This window comes from Tachypleus tridentatus, chromosome 5 (assembly GCF_004210375.1).
Source record: "Tachypleus tridentatus isolate NWPU-2018 chromosome 5, ASM421037v1, whole genome shotgun sequence".
Lineage (NCBI taxonomy): Eukaryota > Metazoa > Arthropoda > Merostomata > Xiphosura > Limulidae > Tachypleus > Tachypleus tridentatus.
The window spans coordinates 46287005-46306423 of NC_134829.1; the positions used below are offsets into that span (position 1 = coordinate 46287005).

The 19419-nt window shown below is 30.9% G+C and overlaps 1 protein-coding gene and 1 long non-coding RNA gene across 2 annotated transcripts in view; one reads left to right on the top strand and one right to left on the bottom strand.

The window, feature by feature from the left end:
• LOC143251248 (uncharacterized) overlaps window positions 1-18696 on the top strand; it is a 28462-nt gene extending 9766 nt beyond the window's left edge. Inside the window, exons 3-10 of the mRNA XM_076502693.1 lie at window positions 2120-2340; window positions 4642-4777; window positions 5832-5963; window positions 6362-6522; window positions 8498-8645; window positions 9813-9944; window positions 10794-10846; window positions 11569-18696. Coding sequence (XP_076358808.1) covers window positions 2120-2340; window positions 4642-4777; window positions 5832-5963; window positions 6362-6522; window positions 8498-8645; window positions 9813-9944; window positions 10794-10823 — 960 coding nt within the window. The 3' untranslated portion in view covers window positions 10824-10846; window positions 11569-18696. The remainder of the gene's footprint in view (window positions 1-2119; window positions 2341-4641; window positions 4778-5831; window positions 5964-6361; window positions 6523-8497; window positions 8646-9812; window positions 9945-10793; window positions 10847-11568) is intronic.
• LOC143251079 (uncharacterized) overlaps window positions 1-19419 on the bottom strand; it is a 40471-nt gene that overhangs the window by 19881 nt on the left and 1171 nt on the right. The gene's annotated exons all lie outside the window — the stretch shown is intronic.

The window sequence follows — 19419 nt, forward strand, 5'->3', positions numbered from 1 at the left end:
AAGTAAAATGTGGCTTACAGTGATTTGAGTGTTACATAAACTACACACTGGTGCATCAGTTCCAGATAAAAGAAAATGATGAGTTAAAAAACTGTGACCAATGCGTAGTCTAGTTAGAACAACTTCCTCCTTCCGAACCTTATGGAAGCTAGACGGCCAAAGTCCAATATTGGATTTTATTTGGAAAAGCTTGTTGTCATGTTACTCACTCCAAGTTAACTGCCAAGTGGCACGAAGCCGAGCCTTGAATACAGGACTATAGTCCATGTATGGAATAGGCACAGTGGTGATAAGGTTATAAATAAACAGTGTGAAAGTTAAGATGTTTGTGTTATTTATCATAGTATCCACCTTCACACAATTCTTTTTAAGTTTATATTATAATCAGTCATAAGACATTAATATTATGCTCAGTACTGAATTACCTTTATTTTGATGTCTGGTTCCTCCTCTTTTTGCTCTGGTTGTCAGTTCTTTCAGTTAAGATTAGACCAATAAATACCTGAATGTTTATCCTCCCATCTATCTTCTCCACAGGATGATCTCAATTATCTATGCCACTCTGTGTCAAGTCCTTCTGCTGATTGCTCCTTACTGGCTTCCCCAACTGTGGTTCCCATAGCTTCTCCAGCTCTAATATTACCCCTCCATTATTTCTTTCTCGTATTCCATTCCTTCTGTGTCAGCTTTAATCATCTGCATTTTATTCAGCTTTTCATATCCTTTAGCTTCATTCCTGGTTTTTATTCTGCCCTTAAAGAGGAAATCTGGTTTTTCTCAGAAACTAGCTTCTTTTTTAATTGTTTCATGCACCATTTTTCTACAAATGTTTATCAACAGGAGTATAGCATTTTCTGTCATTGGGAGAACTCATCCTAGACCCAGGGTACCTCACATTATGAATGTCCTCATTTATCTCTTTGATCTGGGGTCTTTTCTCTCCTGGTTCAAAGGTAATTGGATTGCCTCATCCCACACTTTTCATTTTTCCTACTACTGTAAAGATTTTACAATTCCTACATTTTTCCTCTTGTCGCTGTCCACCTCAGCATGTGATCCTTCTGGATTGGGATGTGAATATGGTTCTTTATTGCCTCTGTTTGAACCACTGTCCTTGTGCTTGATTTTCCACATATCTTTTAAGACCTATTTCCTTCCTCTATTAGCCTGTGGATGTCATAGGTCAGTTTTATTTGTCATCAACATTCCACATGTACTCTCTTTTAACTAGAGCAATTATTTCTTTCCAAAATGTCAGCAGCTTGGGAGGATTATTCCTCACCAGTTTTCCTTCCTTCCATTTCCCACCTTTTTCCTTGGTTAGATCCAGATAGACTACTGTGTCCTCTTTGTGCTGTAATTAAATTTCAAGCGTAAGGATGGCTTTTTATTTGGTGGTCAGACCACGAGGTTATATCTCACGTGACTGGCCCTTACCGTAACTCTCAACAATCATTCACAACATCTGTATGTCACTGCTAGTGGAAGCTTGTGTCAGTTTCATAATACTCAAAACCAATGTGCTCTACATATAAGGTGAGATCATCTTTTTAATGCAACGAGAACTTCATCATTGAACAAAATAGCAGAAGGAATAATCAATAAATAAGAAACTACATGAGCAAAAAACAATTTTGGGAAAACATCACAGATTAGGTGTAGTATGAACTGTATGCATTTTCAAGAAAATTAGACAATCAGTTTTCATTAATTATTTTTTCTACATTTTAATACTTCTACATTTTGGGTGAGATGTTCTCTTTCGTATATTTTCAGGTTGACAAAAATTCATTTTTAACACAAAATTATTTGGGTTTTAAGTAAAATATTATGATTTAAAAACATTAGGCTTGATGAGTCTTTGTTTTCTTGTTTAATATAGAATAATGGAAGAAATATAATAACATTTGAAATTGATTGCTTAATTATAAGAGTAGAAAAACATTATAAATTTCTTAAAACTGAATTTGACAGAATTGAATTTAAGAAGCAAGTTTCAAATACACTATAGATAGAGAACTTTTTGTATATAAATGGAGATGATGAAGGAAGTAAAATGTGATTTTGTTTTGACAAATATATAATTTTCTCTTGATAAATCAAGTGTCTTAAAATTTAGGCAGGACTGGGACAGCATGAATCTTTAACCAGAGAAATTGTTGAGCTACGTCAAAAAAATTCTATGCTAGAAAAACTCAGAATGGAAGGTCAGAAAGAAGTGGAAAAATTCAAAGAAGAAGCTAAACATTCATCCACAGAACTAGAAAGGCTGTTACAAATCATGTCCAACATGGAGGAGGATAAATTTTCTTTGAATAAGCAGATACAAGATTTACAGAAGTAAGTGTATTTTAGTGATCATGAACAAAAGGTTGTAATCACAGGTTGATTTTAAAAATCCAACAAAATAGATTTGTTTGTTTTTGAATTTTGCGCAAGGCTACAAGAGGGCTATTTGCACTAGCAGTCCTTAATTTAGCAGTGTAAGACTAGAGAGAAGGCAGGTAGTCATCACCACCCACCACTAACTCTTGAGCTATTCTTTTACCAACGAATAGTGGGATTAACCGTCACATTATAATGCCCCCACAGCTGAAAGGGTGTGCATGTTTGGTGTGACGGGGATTCGAACCCTCGACCCTCAGATTGCAAGTCGAACGCCTTAACTGCCTGACCATGCCGGGCTGTATTCTATCAGACAAGAGTAGTTCACCACCCACCACTAACACTTAGCTATTCTTTAACCAACGAATAGAGGTATTGACCATCACATTATAATGCCCCCACAGCTGAAAGGGCAAGCATGTTTGGTGTGATGGGGATTTGTACCTGTGACCCTCAGATTATACAGGTTGAGCACCTTAACCACCTGACCATGCTGGTCCTCAACAAAATAGTATAGCTCATGTAACTGATAAATAGCAATTCTTCTTTGTTAGTCTCTTTTAATCCAAAATAATAATTTATTTACAGCCTAGTAAAATATTATTTTATTATGCCCTTTATCAATAAACTTTAAAGCTACTCACACTGTTTCAATACAGGAGAGATTAAACTCAAGTGTAAGACTGGATAGATGAAGCACTTTTTACACATCTTTTTGTGAGACAAGTTTCAAGCTGTGTGTTGTTTAACAAAAGGACTAAATGGATTTATTGATGTTTATCATAAGAAAGGAAGCATCAAACAAATTAGTCATTAAAATTTAGTTAGCTGCTAGTTTATTTTCTTATTGTACATACCCTGCTAATATAGCGATATGTCCATGGATTTACAAGGCTAAAATCAATGGTTCGATTCCCCTCAGTGGGCTCAGTGGATAGCTCGATGTGGCTTTGCTATAAGAAAAACGCACTATTCTTGTTATTTTAACTATATGATATGAGTAAATTCTGTTAAAAATCATCTTGTAATTTATTTATTTTCTTAAGTATAATATGAAAATTAAAATTAATGTTAAAATATATTTACTCAGTTAAGATATCTCGCTTAAATTCATTAAGGTTAAAAACTTAAACTTCAAAGTTGTTTCTGTGATTGTACATTCAGCTGATTTGGTCTTTGGTAAAGACATGATTTTGTATCACTGTAAACTGCTTTAACTGCACTATCTTTGGTATAATTACAATCAAAACGTTGTTGAAAAAATAATAACAAACCTAATAGTCTAACCAGAAACACTGACACTGTACATTTCTATTTATTCATAAATAAGTTATCACTAAAACACATACAAGTATCCATATGCAGATTAAAATAAGAAAAACTACAATCCTCAAATTCTTCTATATTTTTTGTTATTTTCCATTGTTTTTATGACTTCAGAGATTCACTCTTCAGGATATAATTGACAAATAATCCATAAGTAAAAAAAAACTTTGAAATGCCACATTTTAATTGGCAAATAAGTAGTGTTTAAACATTTTTATTGTAGATTGTCTGCAAAAATTACTTCTTGAAGAGTAATCTTCACAAAACTGGTAGAAAACAATGACAATAAATTGAAGGATTGTAGTGTTTTATAAATAAATTGTTATATACATTATCTTAGTTACAAAGTTCTAGTCTTCTTAGTTGGATTATTACCATTTACTTTTAACATGTTATGTGGCTGTGGCTAATGGCAAAGTTGGTCCAACAGACCCTTAACCAACAGTAAACTTAATTAGAATAAGTAGTATATATTTCCAAATATTTTTTAATTATCAATTGAATATGAAATAGAACTTGTAAAGTCAGTCTTTCTTGTCCTTTTTTGCATGAATATCTGTAGTTAAAAGTTAGTTTTTGAACTTTGAATTTACTTTATAAAGTCACGTCATTGTCTTTGTATTTCAAGTTTGCCTTTTGTAGTGAAAAAAAAAATTGTTAAAATTAAATACAATACAATTTGTTAAAGTTCTTCATGCTTGTATTTCCATAAACTTTGCAGATGTATTAAATGTTTCCATAGATACAGACTTGTAGGTGAATAATAGAGAAGCAGTCAATAATTGTAAACTTAGATCCAGGAATCAATACAGCTTTCATGAGGCAATGTATATTGGTTGCTCTGATTTTTTATTTTGTACAATATGGAACTGTATTGAATTTGAAATAATATTAATTACCTCATTTGTATTCACTGTTATTTCGATATAGTTCTTTGAGGGAAAAAGAATCTAAGCTCAATAATATTAAAAGAAGTCAACAAACAGAGAAGACAAAAAGTGCACAGCTGTTAGAAGAAGCCCGTCTTCGAGAGGGTGAGCTTAGTAAAGAATCGGCTAAAGCACAGGTGAGCAAACATAATTCATTGACGTTTAAATATTTTATTTTTAAAATCCACATTGCATTGTTAGTGTAGATAAAAACCTAAACCTATGACTCTGTAATTCTGTTTATCCAACATGAGGAATTGTTATTACAACAGATTTTGTAAAGATAGTGTTGCCTTGAATCTTCCATGACTCGTTATCTCAAAGATAAAACACCTTCGTGAAGTACGTATCAATCTAAGTTAATAACAGCATATGCTAATTTGTCTATTCAAACTTTTAGTTTCAATACAGATTAAGCTTTCTTGCAGAAAAGAAATGGCCAAATATTTTAATAACAGTTGGTTACAAATTAGAAACTTTTATAAAAATCTGCATTATATAATATGTTTTGCTTTCTTTACGAACAAAAACACAAGATATAGCAAATGTCAGAAAATTACATCATATGCCAACAAAAAAAACCCTTAATTTCCAGATGAAACTCTGTGTTTGACAGAAAAAAAAAACAACTCTGACCAGGAAGCATAACTTAACATAAAATTAAGGATTGATTTGAGGACAATAGAGATTGAACTTATTACTTTGATGCTTTTATATATTTGCTGTGATAAATAATTTATTATTTTTCCTTACTTTAATATATATTCCCTTCTTTTCACAACCAACAGCCATCAGGTGCCGCTAGTTTTTTTTCAAGTTTCTTTTAATCTCGTTTGATTTTTATTCATTGACTTTTTTAATGTGTACTTATTACAGTCTTTTATTATGATTTTAATTTTGTTTCTGGTCTCAAAAATCAAACCACCAATAATGTGCCTTCATTTTTACCTTTCTTTTTAGTTTTTTTTTAATCTGTATGTTTCTTGATTTATTTTTAAATAATAGTTTCTTGTTTTTATTTGTTGGTTATGAAGATTCATTTGAAAATTTTTTATATTTGTTCATCACCACGTTTTTTCTTTTTTATTATTATTTTCAAGTTTGTTGTCTTGTTTGTATTTTGTCCCACACACCCACTTCACCCCTATCCCCTGCCATCCATCTTTGCTGTTTTGGATGCTCATAACTCAGGAACAAGCTCTACAACAGCTACAGAGAATTGAAGAACTTGAAGAAGGTTTAAGGGAGAGTGTTCGTATAACTGTTGATAGGGAAGTTGCTTTGGCCCAGAAGGAATCTCTTTACAAAGAAGCAGAAACGAGAGTAAGTTTTTTGTATGATTTGTTTTATAAGAAGTGATTTTATAAGTAAATAAGATTTTGTTTGCATATGAATTTTGAAAGGGTGAATAATCATGCACATAATACATTGGATTAAAAGTTTGTAGAAAAGTAAAAATATCAATTTATATTATCTTATAATTAAACTGAAATTCAGTAAGAATTGTATAATTTAGATTTTTTCTGAGTTATAGGATGCTTATGGATTCTTTTTTAGACTGTTTCAGCAGTTTACGTGTTGGTTATCACTGAAGTTAGTTGTTTGTAAGAACTTATTTTGAAATGCTACCCCTTGTTTTTAATGTTTAATATTAATGATCAAGGATATAAAATTAAACAATACTGATAGTGGAAAGTGTCTGTACTTAATATGTTTAATAGATCTGTAAGCTGGTAGCTGAATTAAAAGCACTTCAGAATGCCCATAATGCTCGTTGCACAAAGTGTCCAATCTTAAAAGTGTCACTCAAGAATAAGGAATCTGAACTGCAAAAACTAGTTTCAGAGAGAAAGTGCCATCTAGAAGAAACATTTGAAATGAAGTGAGTACCAAAGAACTGAGAATTATCTGAGATATTTGCTAGAATAACTTTAGAATTCTACCTTTTATTGTACATTAGAAGTGATTTTTTTTTCTCCATTAAAAGTATTTATTTAGCTGTTAAACTTCTGATTAAGTAGTTAATACATGTAAGTTAGCCATACTATATATTCAGCCTGTTTCAGTTTATGTTCATTAATAAAAGGTGAATACTCATCACTTTATCAGGATTTTCACTTCTACCATTTCATTTATTTAGCTTCTCATAATCTGAAATGTCTTCTACTTCCATACTTTATCATAAGCCACTTTAAAATGATGCATACTTTTCATGGATGCTTGATAATAACCTGGACAAAATAGTCCTTCCAACTTCTGTATTGCTGGGTCCTCTATATAATACATGTAGCTCTTTTCATCACAAACTTCTATACGTTGTGTGGTGAATGTTACTTTACAAATAGAAAAGTGTCCATGCAGAAATCCTAATTCTCTACACACAACCTGGTGGAAGGGGACAGAAATACTCAGTATAATGTAAAAGATAGGAAGTAAAATTAAATACTCTGTGAGGTATGTAACAGAGAATTCCTGTGCAGTGATAAAAGTTTGGGAGAACACTTGCAATACAAATACAAAAACATTTTGCCAACATCCAAAGGATAGTGATGGAGTTTGCAGTGAAACATTATGACCATGAAAGGTTTTCAGCTCAACTGTTTATTTCTATTTTCTTGTAGAATAAATAAAACTTTCATGGATATATTTATGGATCAGGTTCGTGGTGCAAAACATTTTTCATATGAATTTTACCTAGGTCTCACATTGTTATCACTCATGCTCTTTGGTTTATGTTACAAGAACCATCTGTTGAGTTGTACAAATCAAAGTACAGCATGTTATTCTCTTATTACTGATGGAACTAATACAATCCAAATTAGTAAGTAGCTTGACATGCATCTGTAATATTGATCAGTGCCTGATAATGTGTCATCACTGTATTATAATACAACACACACAGAAGCTGACAAGTTATTTAACCATATCACTTCATCATCTAACATTGTTTTCTTATGTTATTCAAAGATGTCACACATCACAACATATAATTGTACACTAAAGTGAATCAACTCTATAAACTCAATGATCACCAGGAGTACTTGAACTTAGAACATGCAGACTTTCTATGGTTTCTGATAGTTTTTGAACTATACTTTCAATTTTAATGTGGGACACTGAAAGAAACAGCAGTTCATTGGACTTTTTTTTTTGTTTTCTATATGATGGTGAATGAAAAAACAGTTGTAGTTTTGTGAATCATCAAAACTACCCTGAAGGTGTAAAGTGTAAAAAAAATGTCCAAATGACAAAACAAGTATATAAATACATTGAGCGAGTGCCCCCAATAATTAAACTTAGAGGCCCAAATATCATTGAGATCTCCTCCCCAGTATCTTATGAACAAAATTTCTTTACTTAGAGTTTCTATGCAGTCAGCATTTACAAAACCCATTTTAAGTAATGTGACATATCAAATGCACACAACAAGGTAAGTGTGTGTGAATATGCAACTCTGTAATGTACAGAAAAGAACTTAATTTGTATGTTATACATTTTTCGATGTACAATACAGTACTTGTTACTGTGTCAACTATTTGAATATTTTGAATTGTTTTTGTCGACTATCAGATAAATTGAATTACTTCTGAATGCCCCCACCCCAATGTTTTATTTGTTCTGATGAACCTGCAATATTTTCATTCATTTTTTCAAACATTAAAAATATTCCATTAATTACTGGATTAGTTTTTGATTTTATTTTTGCACAGAACAGAGAGCAATTCAAATAATATGATTTGCAACACTTTGGTGATCTTGTACTATAATCGTAGTAGAAAATTTTGATTTTTGACACTTGGAATTAGTTTTAACATCATTGATTTTTAAATATAAGAAGTTACTTTTTTCTTCAAAAGGCAAAAAGCTTTGTCTGCAGCTCTAAGTGAAAAAGATGCCCATCTTGCTTGGCTCGAGGTGTCTGGAATTAAAAATGCGCAGACAGCCGAGCAGGTTGATAAGTTAAAAGCAGAGAAACGACAGATAATGGACAAAATGAAATCTGAGGTATTTTTTTGTGTTTCTTTTCCAGGATCATATTCATTGTGTGGATGGTTGTAATTTATTTTGTTTTTCATTTATAATTTATTATTAAAATAATTTAATCAGAAAATTAAACTTTTATGGGATAAAAATAATTATTTTCTCAACAAAATCACCATCTATGGTAACTTATAACTGTCACTTGGGTTATTATACATCATCTTGGATCCCTCGCTGGTACAGCAGTAAGTCTACGGATTTACAATGCTAAATTCAGGGGTTTGACTTACCTCTGTGGACTCGGTAGGTATCTGTTGTGACTTTGCTATAGGAAAACACACAAGAAACAAATGTACTTGTGGGCAAATTTATCTCTCTAAATTGTTTAGGCCCGGCATGGCCAGGTGGTTTAAGGCGTTCGACTCGTAATCTGAGGGTCACAGGTTCGAATCCCTGTTGCACCAAACATGCTCACCCTTTCAGCTGTGGGGGCATTATAATGTAACAGCCAATCCCACTATTCATTGGTAAAAGAGTAGCCCAAAAGTTGGCAGTGGGTGGTGATGACTAGCTGCCTTCCCTCTAGTCTTACACTGCTAAATTAGGGACAGCTTGCATAGACAGCCCTCGTGCAGCTTTGTACAAAATTCAAAAAACAAACAAACATCTTTTCAGTACTTTACTAAGATGCTTCTTTTCATTGATGCAGTTTGCCTAAAACTATTCAACTTGCTTGCCAATCTTGGATTTTTATCACTGTTTTATATTGCTGTATTATGACAGTTCCTTACATTTGAAAGTTCTTGACTAACCAGTTAGTATATATACATTATCTGAAAATAAATTTAATAAACCAACAAAACTTTGTCTAAGTTTAACTACTTTTCAGTAGTTGTTTATTTACATACAGTTAAAAAAGTTCAAACTTTATAAACATTCAGATGTTATAACTTTGATAACCGGTCCTGATGATTGGTTAAGGGTGATCACATGGGCAATGGATGCTGCTCTTGATTAATCGTGCTTCCTGTGGTTAACAATTCTAAATGAGACAAGAGTAAGTCTAACCCTTAGAATCTCTACTGGTTAATTAGTGCACGTATTGAATAGGGTTAAGTACAGGTTTTAAAAATACAGAACAGAAAACTAGTATATAGTACAAATATATATGTATATTTCTTTGCTCTATAGAATGAAAACAGGATGCATTTACTGAAGGAAATAGCAGAAAATTTTGTTTCTACCAATGGAAAGATAGACTGGGAAGAAGATACAAATTTTGAAGATGCTCAAGAGAAAGAACATTCAGAAACAAAGACGTCTGTGAGTTTTATTCTAATCAGGAAACATCTATATTTCTGGAACTGCATATACTTCTAAACAGGCTGCTTATTCTTCATTTGTGTGTCACACTTGGTTTTATAGAACTGTCCATACCTGTAAACAGGCTGCTTAATCTTCATTTGTGTGTCACACTTGGTTTTATAGAACTGTCCATACCTGTAAACAGGCTGCTTAATCTTCATTTGTGTGTCACACTTGGTTTTATAGAACTGTCCATACCTGTAAACAGGCTGCTTAATCTTCATTTGTGTGTCACACTTGGTTTTATAGAATTGTCCATACCTGTAAACAGGCTGCTTAATCTTCATTTGTGTGTCACACTTGGTTTTACAGATTTGATGTAAAGATGAGAGCTGATTATTTTGTAGTCTTTATCCTGGATTAACTTAAGTGCATTGATTCAGATTAAAACTGCTTTCAAGAACAACTAATTGCTGTTAGGATAACTATAATCCATTATTTTTTATTTTTCTCCTGTGATTTCTGTTTTTAGTTTTTTTGCTTACTGGAGATTTGAATTTTAAAACCTGTAAAACTAACTCAAAATGCACAAAAGAGGTCTGCTTACTCAAAATAAGAATATAAATGACGAGGGCTATCTTTAAGATTTTTTTTAATTGATTTTTTGATAGTTTTAGTGTAGTTTAGAAGACGGAACAGCCAAGGTGAACCAATAGGTCTATGTTATTTCAAAATGTTATGCTACATTATAAACCTTTTTGTTTTCTATTCATTTTAATCATGATTTTAAAGTTTGTTTTTATAATTAAACCTTGATTTTATATATAATACACTACAGCATGTTTAGTGAAGTTTTTAATGTTCCAGGATACTGAAGAAAAGAGCTTACCATCTTGACAGGCATAATATCAACTAACACAGTGAGTATAGATTCTTGTTGAAACTGATATTATAATGTTGTGCATACCTGAGCAACCACTATCCTAGATTTTACTCTAGAAACTTCTTTAAGATGAGCACATGTAATATACTGAAGTGTGTTGAATTATGCATGTAATAATAATAATATATTTTTCACAATCTCAAATTATCTTTAAAGTACTGAGAAAAATCTTTATGATTTGTAAATTTATTACAATTATGTAACACGTTATATGTAAGACTACCAAAAACTATATATGCAAAAACGGCTCGTTTGGGTTGAGAAAATATTTTACGTAGAAGAGCGAACAAGAGATGACCGAAGAAGGTCGAAATGTTGTTCGCTCTTCTACGTAAAATATTTTCTCAACCCAAACGAGCCGTTTTTGCATATATGTTTCTCTACAAGTGGGTTTTCTCGACATCACTGACTACCAAAAACTGTTTTATTAGAGGAAAATGACCAGTTTGAAACACATGCAAGATAAATATGAAATATATACAACTGTGATAATTGTAATAAAAATGGTAATATTTTTATCCTTTTTGATCTGTCTCTATTTGAATAATTTATCTAAAAAATATGAAGTGAAAAACTCATAAGTAAAAAAACAAACACAAAAGGCAACCTGCTTTATTTATTTATTAATACTATTTTCTTTCTGTTATTTAATTATTCAAAAATGTCCAACATGTGTAATAATTGTTTTTTATTTTTCAGAAATTTTGTCAAAGACCTGAAGAAACACAAGGAAATGGACGTTTGAAAGAGTTGACGTAAAGATGGGACGACCAATCAGTGTACAGGGGGTAAAGAGGGACACAAAACTGCAAAAAATTAACTATTATTTTGAAATTAGTTTACTATTTTCATACATTTCATTGAACTTCACAGCTTGTATCCTAATATCACTTTATTTCAAGCAAGTTGCAGGTGGAGAGAAAGCACAAACATTCTGAGGTCTGTAATTCATAGAGAGACATCTCATAATTTCTTTTTCATCATTTTTGTTATGATAGTTGTTCAAAACTTTTGACATTGTTTAAAATATATGTGCAGCAGTTTCTCATATTTTGTTTAAAATTCTTTGCATTTTATCTGTGGTATGAATCTTGAGAAAGATTAAAATTTCACTGTATCTTTTTAGTTTATGAGAACTTCCCGACGTTTTGTAATCTACTATAATTTACTATTGTATTTATAATTATAATTATATTTATAATAATTATTATACAATGATGATAATTATTATTATAGGATTAGACAAACTTTAGTTCTGATCACTGAACAGTTTGTACTAAAAAAGAAGAGAAAAATTTTGTAAACATTCAGTTTAAAAAGCAACAACTTAAAGGCAAACAAAAACACTAACAGGTATATGGTTTTAAAAATCGGATTTCAATTGTGGGCAATTTCTATAATTTTTCTTCTTTCCTTGCTATTCTGTTTTTTTGAAAATAACGAACTAAATATTGTGTTTTATATTCTAATTAATTTCCTTTCATAATTCTACTACTACATTGCACAGATTAGGATAACAGTTGATAAATTGGTCGACATGTATGGAATCAATATCGCAAGAGCTGTGTTATATATAAACATATTTTTACTAATACTCTACAGTTATTGCTGTTAATTAACATATTATAGTTCTTTCCTACTGCTGCTAACTTTTATTAATTACTTGAAAAGAAGAAAAGTGGCTTTGTTTTTTAAAAAAATGTCTGAATCGTATATTTCTTTGTCATTTTTGTAGTTTAAACACATTGAATCAAAGTGAAGTGCACTAGTGGTTTTGCAGTCAAATAGTGACTATAAATAGCATCAATCGTAAGATCGGGGTTCTCAAGGAACAAAAGTGTATTGCCTTTTAAAGTGTTTTTGTTGTGTAAAATGATTTATGGTATGTGGATTATCACCAAAACACCCAGCTACACGTTTCTGTAAAGAAGCAAGATTTAACACGTAAATCTGATTGGAATGTGTTTAAGAGAAGGTTATTCCCCCATGTGTTTATGGTTTTTGTGTTGTGTATAGAAGAGATTTTCGACTTAGCTTATCATAGTGATATTTGTGTGTGTTACATTTCATCTGTGAAACTATAACCCAACACTCTGTTTATCAGTTTAGGCAGTATGATGGATCCTTATACTGCATGTATAAACATAGTAAACTAGCTAAAAAAGAAGTGAAAACTGTAGTATATTTTGTTTATTTTAGTATTGTACTGTATTCACTGTGCTTTAAAAAATTGCTTCTTTTAGCAGTTAAATAGAATTTTATTAGAAAAGTTGTATAGCTAGAAAATGTTGTGATTTCTGTGTTGATATTGTCTTCCTCTATATCATTTTTAGGTTAAAAATAAGTAATGTAAAGTCTAGAAATTATCCGAAATTATGAGTGATGTATATAATTATTTCATACTTGCTATCAGAATGGCATTCTTATGGTTATGTTTTTTTCCTTGTGATATTTGATACTTTGTTTCCTGAAACAAAAACACTTTGTTCAAATTGCTTGTTGTTTTGTCTGTTTTATCATAAATGTTCTTATCTTTCAAGCATTTTGCTTTTAAAAAATTAAAGTTTTTCAAAAAATTGTGTAATAATGAAGAACAAATCAAACACTTACTTCATTATCTATAGAATGTTAAGAAAAGTTTTCTAAAACAGTGGATGATTCCATAAGTAAACAAAATTTATATGTTTCTATGCATAGCTAGCTCAGCTGAAAAAACCTTCCTTGTAAGTTCAGTTTCTTCTTTGTTTAAGTATTTTCATGAATTTTGTGTGAAAAAAGTGATAATTTAGATATTTGTAAATAACTACACTTTAACACAATACAGTAACAACTCCAAGAAGTTGATTGGAAATATTCAGTTTGTTTTAACACATTAAATCTGGATCATCCCAGAGATCCTGCTTTGGAAATATGGCAACATTTTGATTAGCACTTCAAGGATTTTTGGACTTGACACAGAAGCATATGATTAAATCTTAATATCTCATATTCAAACAGTTTGAATAGTATGAAGTCATACTGTGTGATGAATATTCCAGTATCTGCAAACTGATTTAAATACCTCCTATTGTTTTTAAAGAGTTAGTTGTTATTTGCTCTCATTTAACTTACAAGGTGAATAACGACTTGTAGTAGTTTATCTCTAGTGGTCAGATATCCAAATCTGTAAGTTAAATATATTGAAAATGGTGTCAGAGATAAAACACTAGTTTTCATTTCAATGGGTAGTGCCTTACTTAGTTATAGCATGTGATATTAAAGGTTTTGGTTTTTCTCTGATTTAATTACAGTGAAAACTAATTACATTGTTGAGAAGTTAATATTCTTACTGTTGTACTTCATGGATTAGAAAATAGTTATTACTTGGTATTGCTTGGGATAAGTTAGTCATTCTATTTACTTTATTTTTAGACCCTCAATATCTTAGAAAAACTACCAAGGATATTTCAAAGATATTCCTTTTCTTTTATTTAGTCATAAGCTATGTTGATATTTAATGAAATTCATATTTTGATCATATAAACCTTTATTTACTTTCATAGTATGATATTTTCGAATAGTACGTTTTTATTAGCTCTATTCCAAAACAATTTGATAAACATTTCATGTAGTTAAATGATTTGTAACTGTACTTCAAAAAAAAAAAGGAATTTGAATTAAACAGTAATATTATTTTATTATGGAAGTAACTTGCAATTAACTTTATCTGATGATGGTTCATTAGTCCAAGGATCTATTACTCCAAAGATGTATTCTTTTTCTAACAGTTAAATGTTACATTGATAGTTTGGTCACATTTGTGAAATTTTATGACAAAATCACCTTAGGATATGATGTAAGATGTTGCAGTTTTTCATGAATGAATGGATAATATTTATCATCATTTTCCAAATGTTATTTTCTCATATGCAATAGATAGTGTTAGCTGCAAAGTCGGCATATTACTCATCAAAGTTGGATTTGGTAATCTTCCTCTCGTGAGAGAAATTCAAGATTCTTATTTCACAGTGCTGTAACAATAAATGTCCTTGACACTAACAAAGTGCAATGAGCTGCAAACTACAGTGTTGGTTTGATTCAAACACTTCTGTTGTTTATAGTAAAAATGATAGTAAGTAGTAAGCAATAGCTGGTTTGGCAAACTTATTCCAAGCTGCATTGTTTAAAATTTTCATATGTAATTGAAGTCGTCTGTTAGGGACCTATGAATTTGTTTATTCATTCAATTTTAATTTCGGACTAACAGATCTTTAGAATACTTGGGCAGTCACCCTTTATATTCTCAGGGACTACCAGTTTTCACAGGAAAATTTGTGCGAAATAGGCATAAATTGAATTTCTAGTAATTATTCGACTTTGAAATAGAGTAAGGTGTCCAACACAAGAAATGTTCTGTATGTGCCATGAGATCCTTCTTATTAACATAAACCCATCATTGGCAATAAGTATTTTGTCTTGGAAATTTACCTAAAACACCTGAATACAATAAAAGTTTGTTGAAAACAAAAAAACCATAAACTATTTAGTTTTAGTTTTTTCTTACTTATAAGAAGAAGAAATTATTATCAGGGTAAATAATAAATTGAATAATCAGTGATGTCGACAAACCCACTTGTTGAGAAATTTATATGCAAAAACGGCTCGTTTGGGTTCGCTCTTCTATGTAAAATATTTTCTCAACCCAAACGAGCCGTTTTGGATATAAATAAATTGAATAAAATTTCTTAATATCTTGTATGTTTTTCTGGGTTTGATTTGTGCAATCCAGTTTTTTTTGCAGAACTTCCAGTAGGGATATTTTCTAACATATTTAAGTTAATCTTTCTATAACATATTATTTATAATCCTTTTTTTTTTTAATAGTAACATGAAACTGATTAATGTGGAAAACAACTTTTAATTTTAATAATTAAGATTTACTGTAGTTCCAATCTAAAGGACATAATAATTAAAAGCATGGGTTAGTCCTATGGCAGAACTCTACAGCCACAATTAAAACTGTGCGGGTGTTAGAAGAGTGGCAGTCAGTCCTCTAGCATGGGTAATAAGTGTGCTACTGACTGGTTGCCTTCCATTTGGTCAGTAATTCAAAATTAGAAATAACAGCAGAAAGCCTTAGTAACTTTGCCATAAGTACAAAATACAAATGTTTATTAATCAGAGGAAATGTACATAAATTACATTTGGCTCTTTGATAATTACAGAGTTAGAATCATTTTTTATTGTCTTTTCCAGTTTTATTCTACAGGAGTAAGTTTGTAAGTTTTTATCAACAAAACTCTGATGAGAAAACTGTTACAAGAAAAACACGTTGGATTTATTGTTCTCCTGGTGCCACTTGTGTTTATTACAGAAAAAAGAACACAATGAAAACTGACCTAATTAAATTTATTACTTCTCTGTGCTTCTTGATTTGTATCAGAATAAAATATCAGTGATTGTTTTATAAACAAAATGAGAATATACACCTTGTATTAAGACATCAGAATATCAACAATTTCAACTTTCTTACCTATAATTAACATCTAGTTATTGAATATTTTAAAGGTATTAAATGATTTGTTCTTACTTTATGATAAATTTCCTTATATTAATCAGAAATGTGACATAAATCGTATAAAATTGAAATGTAAAATTTAAATTTTCATGGAAGTAATTTGTTCCTTCTCATTATAGCTTTATAACTTTTTATTTCATACAGTGTTTTTAAAAGACTGTTTTCAAAAAATTGCCTTGCATGATAAACTTATGGCATAAAAGTTTTAATGTGACTAAAGAGAATGATTAGTTATTAAAAATTGTGTCATATTTGTTATTTTAGTAATTTTTGTCATACAACTCTTGACAAAAACTTTTATCAATAAAACTTAAATATTAAAATACTCTTTCATGAAATGCTTAAAATTCGTTAAGGTCCAAAGCCTTCTTCTTGAGAGGAGTAAATAGAATTATTCCGTTTTTTTATACAATACTTGTCTTTGATTCCAGAAGCAGGTAAGAAATTTATAAAATTACATTTTTTAATCACTTAGGAGTTCCTGAACTTTAGACTAGTGAGTGTGATAAGTGTATAAATAAATGTTGAGTTCTTTGTTTTCTTTGATATCAAGTGTGGTGTGTAATCCAAAAGGAATCACTGTTGTACGCAGGTAAAAATTCTGAATGAACTGTTATAAGTCATAAACAGTGTTGTGAACAAGTGTACCTTCTTGTTATGTATGTAGATATTTAGCTGTTCATTAAAAGCTAACAAAGTCCATGACTGTGAGTATTCTCAAGCTACTTAGTGAAACCCAAATACTTACCACTGACAGTTGTAAATTGTAATTGTTCTTGTTGTAAGGTACGTTGGAAATGTGTACTTGGTAAGAGTGTAGGGAAAAGAAATGAAAAATGTACATTTTAATATTTCAGAATTATTACACAACTAGAACTATTAAGAAGAGAAAAAAACAACTGGTTTCTTGTCAGATGATCATTTTACATTTTGGTTCTGAATTCCTTCTTAAATTAAAATGCCAGTAGGAGTTGAATGTTTAAAACAAAGAAAATAGTTGAAGATACATATACCTTTGTTTGTTTAGTTTCAACACTGGAATGTTAAATTTTATATACACTACATACAAAACCATTTCAGCTTCGATAAATCAAACTGTTTTGTTTTGATACTCCCATACCATTCTTAGAGTTTTCATACATGTCTCATCATGCTACTTTCCCTAAACTATGTCGTATGGAATCCAAGAGTTCCATGGAATAAAATAAGCAGTGGTGGATAGACTGTTTACATGGGAAAACAAATTCACCCATCGAACTAACAGAAAAGTGATTCGTTCTTTGTAGTCTTGCATGAATCATACTTTCTTATGATGTGCTGTGTGGAATAATTTTAAAATAGAATGACAGAATGGAAAGAGTTTTGGAACTACTGCTTTATAACATGTAGTTCTGAGTTAGAAATGTATTTATAAGCTAGGTGGAAAAATTAAGGTTTTAGCAATTACTGTAAACTTAATGAGTTACATTCAATACATTAATAAGACTGTGCAGATTTAGCCAGAAAAATAATTATTCAATTTTTGTTTTGTTTTTTAAGTTTGTACCCCTTTCATCTTCTTGTCTGTAGATGTAATCAGTAATTTATCTTTAAGCAGATTAGTTAGTATATTTACACCTCATATTTCATAGCATCTCTGGTAATATAGAGAAACAGATGTGTTTAAAAATTTGGATTACATCTCAATATGCAGCATCATATAGTTTATCTCCTTTGTTTTTGTTTCTGCCTAAACATTTCTTTTTACAAATAGGGATTTAGGACTTTAGGAAATTATCTGTCTTTCATATGAAGCTTAAAGTGCAGAGATGAAACTACTTCCCCTCGTTTTTGACGGCCATTTTCTGTTAGTCTGTACATCACTTGATAATACTTTTATTTTTCTAAATAAACTTGTAGCTTAACCTTAATAAAACGTTTGTTAACCTCCTTTATTTCTTAACCCACTAATCTTTTACTTCCTTTTGGGCTCCTACTTTAATAAACCAAGAACCTTTTTTTCATGTTTGGGCAAAACTAACATTGTATTTGTCATGCCAAAATGATCCCACATTATTTGGAAGTAAACTTGGTTTCTGTGTTGTTATCCAAACAGCCTCATATGTCACATTTCCTGATAATATACATGTTCAGAATGATATAGGTGTGTGCATGTGACATGCTGCGAGTTTTCACATTCCATTTTCCATCACTTGATTGCCAATGTGTCATAATATTTTTTCTCTTGATTTATGTATATCAGGAAACCAATAAAAACCACGTTTTTTTTATCCAGTTTTGTTTATTCTGTATACAGTTTCTTGGTTTAACTTGTTCCAAAATACCCTTTGTACGTAGTAACTGTGTAGTAAACTTATTGCATCATCTGCCTATATGGAGGTGTGTGGTTAAACATAGTTTATAACTGTCACATTGGACACCTGCACTGTTTGACATCTTTTATTTGGATATTAAAATTTTGTACCACGTTTGAAGTTTTCAGTACTAAGTTGTAATAACAGTACTGAGCGTCATCTCGTTTGTAATGTAGTAGTCTCTAATAGTGAAAAAAAAAAAACAATAAAAGGCACAGACTGCACCAAAACAACTCAATCCATGAAAGGCTGTTTGTTTGTTTGTTTGTTTTTTGGAATTTCGCACAAAGCTACTCTGTGCTAGCCGTCCCTAATTTTGCAGTGTAAGACTAGAGGGAAGGCAGCTAGTCATCACCACCCACCGCCAACTACCATGAAAGGCAGGTTTCTTCTTTTTCAATTTCAGTAAAGGCAATAACTATTGAAAGATTTGAAATGGTGAGAAAAAAAGACGGTTTACATTTAATAACGGAAAATGCTATTTTAAGGACTTCTTTTTTTCGGTTCAAAGAGTACAAGTGTTCTACCAAAGCAGACAAACATATACGTACCCGCACATGATTCAGGGGAAAAATGTAAATGATATAATAACAGTTGAGATGATAATATTTGTTTTTACAAAACTGGAAACCTGTTTTC